The sequence below is a fragment of the Monodon monoceros genome, unplaced genomic scaffold (assembly GCF_005190385.1).
Source record: "Monodon monoceros isolate NGI ecotype Baffin Bay Population unplaced genomic scaffold, NGI_Narwhal_1 Super_Scaffold_22, whole genome shotgun sequence".
In the NCBI taxonomy this organism is placed as follows: Eukaryota; Metazoa; Chordata; class Mammalia; order Artiodactyla; family Monodontidae; genus Monodon; species Monodon monoceros.
This window is the reverse complement of record NW_021703779.1, coordinates 19,349,140-19,353,906: the sequence shown is the minus strand read 5'-3', so window position 1 is coordinate 19,353,906 and position 4,767 is coordinate 19,349,140. Positions and strand designations below refer to the sequence as shown.

At 41.5% G+C, this 4,767-nt stretch overlaps 1 protein-coding gene across 1 annotated transcript; it reads right to left on the bottom strand.

Moving 5' to 3' along the window:
• Positions 1 to 3,095: 3,095 nt before the first annotated feature.
• Positions 3,096 to 4,506, bottom strand: CBLL2 (Cbl proto-oncogene like 2). Its single transcript, XM_029240153.1, is given in 6 exon segments — positions 3,096 to 3,160; positions 3,163 to 3,298; positions 3,300 to 3,347; positions 3,350 to 3,553; positions 3,556 to 3,630; positions 4,444 to 4,506. Coding segments are annotated over 6 exon segments (591 nt in total).
• Positions 4,507 to 4,767: the final 261 nt, after the last annotated feature.

Genomic DNA, 4,767 nt, shown 5'->3' with positions numbered 1-4,767 from the left:
CAGCTCCTAAAGTCGGGCAGAAAAGGGAATCAAGTTTGGACCAGTCCAAGTACCTACAATAATATGATAGAAGCATTCACCACCACCATCTCACACTACCTCAGTCTGTACTTCTAATAGCAAAGCTTTCTCACTAGAAGTATTAGCACTGGACTCTCAAATTGCCAGGTGTGAAAATCACTTACTTTTTTTTTTTAAGTGTTAATTATTTTAGGCTGGTCAAGGTTAAAATGGCCTCTTATATTATTTCTAATTTCAGCTCTAAGCTCAGAGATGTGTTTGCATCTGATCAGCCAAAATGAGAATTTGTTTTGCTTGTATCCAACAGAATAAAATGATAAATTAGCAATAAGTTTGTCCTTTGCCAAAAAGAAATATGTTCTAAATTTATATATTATAAACTATATAATAAATCATATCCACATAATACACATTTCATATTTACATTATGCACCATTTAATGGAAGAAAAACTTCATGAGGGTTTATTCAAATGACGTATAATAATACACCAAGAATGTCAATTTATATGTATGAATTCTGTATAAAGTGTAAGCGGTCACCTTAGCAGAAACGTAACAAGTCCCTATAATTCAAAAATTAATTCTAAAGACACCTTATAAAGTGATGAAATTCATATAACTTAGTCATAGTCATTCATATAATTTAGTTTTCTCAAAGTCATCTGGTAGTCTTCATTTAACTTCATGCTAAAACGTTACAAGTTTAGAATCTTTACCAATAAAATAAACAGGCAAGAAATAATAGTTTTTTTAAATTTCAGGTTAGAGGGAAAACACTTATCACACAGTAATAAAACCCAAGCAAATGGCGAGCTGGTGACTATACGAATGCCTATCGTTAAGATATTATTCAAATTCCTCCATGGCACTTAAACTGTAGTTTAAAACCCAATAAACAAGAAACCATAAGAACAGGACCAAACTCTACTATGAAATGAGGCATTATAATAAACTAAATATTTAGGGCTGAATAGACTTTAAGACAATGAACAGAGTAGCACACACTTCATCTAAATGACACCATTTAAACAGTGCTATAATATAATGTTACTTAAGACTAACCAGTGTGGTGCATTATGTGATTCCAAGCATTCTGAAAAAAAGTAGTAACAAGTACCAGCATCCCCACCAGCCTGGAGCCTACAGAATCAATTACTTTGGCCATATCTTTCCAAATGATTTAGTAATGCCTTTTAACATTACAAACATAAATCTATCACAGTACTGGAATTCTGATGCATTTTGGTGCTTCTAGGGCTGCCTAAAAATGAGAAGGCAATCCACACGAAATTCATTATACAGTTATTATACAACAGCACAAAATCTCAGTGCCTGAAAATGTGAAATAATTCTCTACCATTTAGCTGTCTGCCTTACACTATATTCTAGATTTTTACTTCCAGGATTTTTATTGCACTTTCGGAAATCAGAGGTAAAACACGGTTTTAAAAAAACAGTATGTCAAATCATTACACTGTACACCTTAAATTTATACAGTGCTATATGTCAATTATATCTCAATAAAACTGGAAGGAAAAAAACTGTGTGACTGTGCTTAAATTCAAATAAAAATAGCATTTTTACAACCATACTGAAATTTAATCCTTTTACACAGGTTAACAAAATATATCACAGAAAAAACCTAAACAAAAACACCAAACTTTTGCAAGTGGAGCAATGCAAATTTATTTCAGGAACTCAAATTATAAAAGGTCGCCTCTGAGTCAATTTACCACACTAAAGGAACAAAGTTGTTAAAATACAGATATGCTCCACTGAGCCATTTATCCACTCTATAGTATAAAGCTTGAAATAAATCCTAAAGCCAAGGTTTAAAATCATTTTAAGAGTCAAGATCCTAAGTGTTTTGCTATCTCTGTAAGAGGTGCTTTTCCTTCCCAAAACACAGTTTAATTGAAAAGTTGACTATATTTAAGGTTTTTGTCCTCACCAGCTCTTCAGTTCAAAATACTATTATCAATGTGAATATGGTCTATATCTTGTCTGATCTGAGCAATGTGATCCAGAAAGTGGGGTTGGGGAAGGTGGACCCTGTGCTGGTGAAGGAGGTGAAAGTCCTTTCGACAGAGGTCACATACCAGGATTTGTTCCATCCCGTTGTATAAACGGAGGGCTCAGAATTTCTTGTTCTTCGGTGAACTGGGGTAAAGAGTTAGGATTATGACGGTCAGAAGGGAATTCACTTACAGGTGGACCACCATTATGAGACAGAGGAGATCCTGGCAGAGAAGGATTCGTATAAGGTGGCACCAGGGCAATAATACATCCAGGGGAAGAAGGTACTGGTGATGGATCAGAAGTCATGGGTGGAGGTGGCACTTGACTACAAACCAACTGAGGAGTACCTGAATCCTGGAGAGAATATGACATTGGATGGCTTACCGGTGGTGGAGTAGATGGGGGTAGTGCATGTGCCTCTGGAGGCATAATATAAGGGGGCAATACCACTGGCTGACTTTGATATTCAGGATGATGGTGAGCCGGTGCTGGGGCAGGAGGTGATAGCTCTTTGGCACCAGAATTTGAATCACCCTGAATAGGGGTGATTACTAAATTGCTGTTTTCCTTGTTGAAATACTAACGACTTCCTGATGGAGCAAAGGAGGTGGGGTGGCGACAATTCTGCTGGAGGAGCATAAAGATCCTTGCGTGGCTGGTTACTGCGCTTGTGTGATACACACTGCACAGGAGATGGTGACATAATGCTGCGCAACTCTGGTGGAATATGGCTCATATGGTCCTGGTCTAGCAGCATTTCAGGGATTTCAGCTGTTGGTGAAGCAATACGAGGGTGAACTTTTTTTTTTTTTTTTTTTTTTTTGCGCGGTACGCGGGCCTCTCACCGCCGCGGCTTCTCCCGCCGCGGGGCACAGGCTCCAGACGCGCAGGCTCAGCGGCCATGGCTCACGGGCCCAGCCGCCCCGCAGCACGCGGGATCCTCCCGGACTGGGGCACGAACCCGCGCCCCCTGAACCAGCAGGCGGACTCTCAACCACTGCGCCACCAGGGAAGCCCGAGGGTGAACTTTTTTAAGCGGAGCACAGTTAACAAGTTATTTAGCTCTCTTATGGTGGTAGTTGATACGAGCTTCTAACTCTCTTTGAGACAAATGAGTTTCCTGCACTCTTGGCCAGCGCTACACATGAAGACAGAACCTCGTGTATGCTCCACAATTCGCAGCACAGGAATACTACAGCCTGGTCATATCTTACCTCCTTTTCTTTCATATAAATTAGCACAGTCATAGCAAAAAAGCATACTTGCACGGAATTATACGCCCATAGATTTTAATAGGCAAATCACAAATTTGTCACAGAAATGAACTGGTAAATCAAACTTTTCACCTATGATGTTTATCCTAAAGTCCTCCCAAACGCAGTTAGGAAATGTTTTCTTTCTTCCCAATAGCTCACCCCCTTTACAGTCATACCGCCCTCCTCCATTACGTTCAAATTCTTTTTCACCAGCAGGCGACCCATTCATAGTCCTTGGAATATGAGACACAGATTGCTTTTACTCACCTGCTTAGAAATGAGCTTTAAAGGAATTCGTCTTCGAACCTCAAGGCCACCGGATGATCCAGAGCTCTGAGCGCGTGGCGGCCCACAGTCAGCGTCAGCGGTATTCGTGTTTGGCTATTCGGCTAGGAAGGCACCCGGGCGCGGAAATCAGAGTCCGCATGCGCGGCACGAGCTTCCCCGAGCTTGCCCGAGCTTGCCCGAGCTTGCCCGAGCCCAGGAGGCGAGAGTTAGGTCAGATTAGATCAGATCCCAACCCCGTCTCTGTAGCTTTGACTTCCGAGCGGTTTCTTCTCCTTTTCCCTACCCGACCTCACTACTCGGGTGAGGGAGTCAGACATAGTTTGGACAAGGGGGAAAGAGCTTCACTGTTGAGGTTGCTAAGGCTGCTCTTTATGTGCCATGAAAGTGGCCTTTAACTGTGGAAAAAGAGACTGATGGGAATGGGGAAGGGGAGCGCAGCAGCCGCCAAAAGAATACGTTCCCAGCTTATTAGAGCGCTGCCTTCTGGGGCAGCTTTATTTTTATCCCACTGCATCTTTGTAACCTGCCTTAAATTGCTCAGGTGCGTGTGTGTGTGTGTGTGTGTGTGTGTGTACATATATGTATGTAGTCAGGCATACACACACCTCTAAGATTTCGTCATGATATAATGAATGTAAAATCAACTTTGGAGGAAGGGAGCACTGTATGTATCTTATCAAGTAAAAATCATGTAAAAAGTAGTGAACATGGTAATCTGACAGTGCTAGACATTTGCTGTTCATGCTTAGAGAGTGATTTTGGGTATTTAAGCCAAATTTCCCCAGGTCTCACCTTCCCGCAAGTAGAAACTGGACCAGAAAAATAGCAACAAACGGTATTTACTTGGCTCCACCCCACCCATAATTGTGGCTCCTCTGCACCTGACGGCGGGGGGGGGGTCTCTCCTGAATGTGTAGACATTCACCCTTTTGGCTATGTTGACTGTCAAGTCTCCCCAGAAAACACTAAACAAGAAACACTGATCAAAGTTTTTTAGACTTACTGCAACATAGGAGAATACTACCTTAACAGAGTCTAAATAGTGTCTCAGAAGAGGGATGGCAGGATATTAGGGGCTGGGCTGGGTGATTTTAGGGCAGGTCTTGCAAGGAGAATTACGCAGATTTTATAACATGACACCTAAAGACTGGCAGGCACAGGGAATTGAGAATATTGACATGA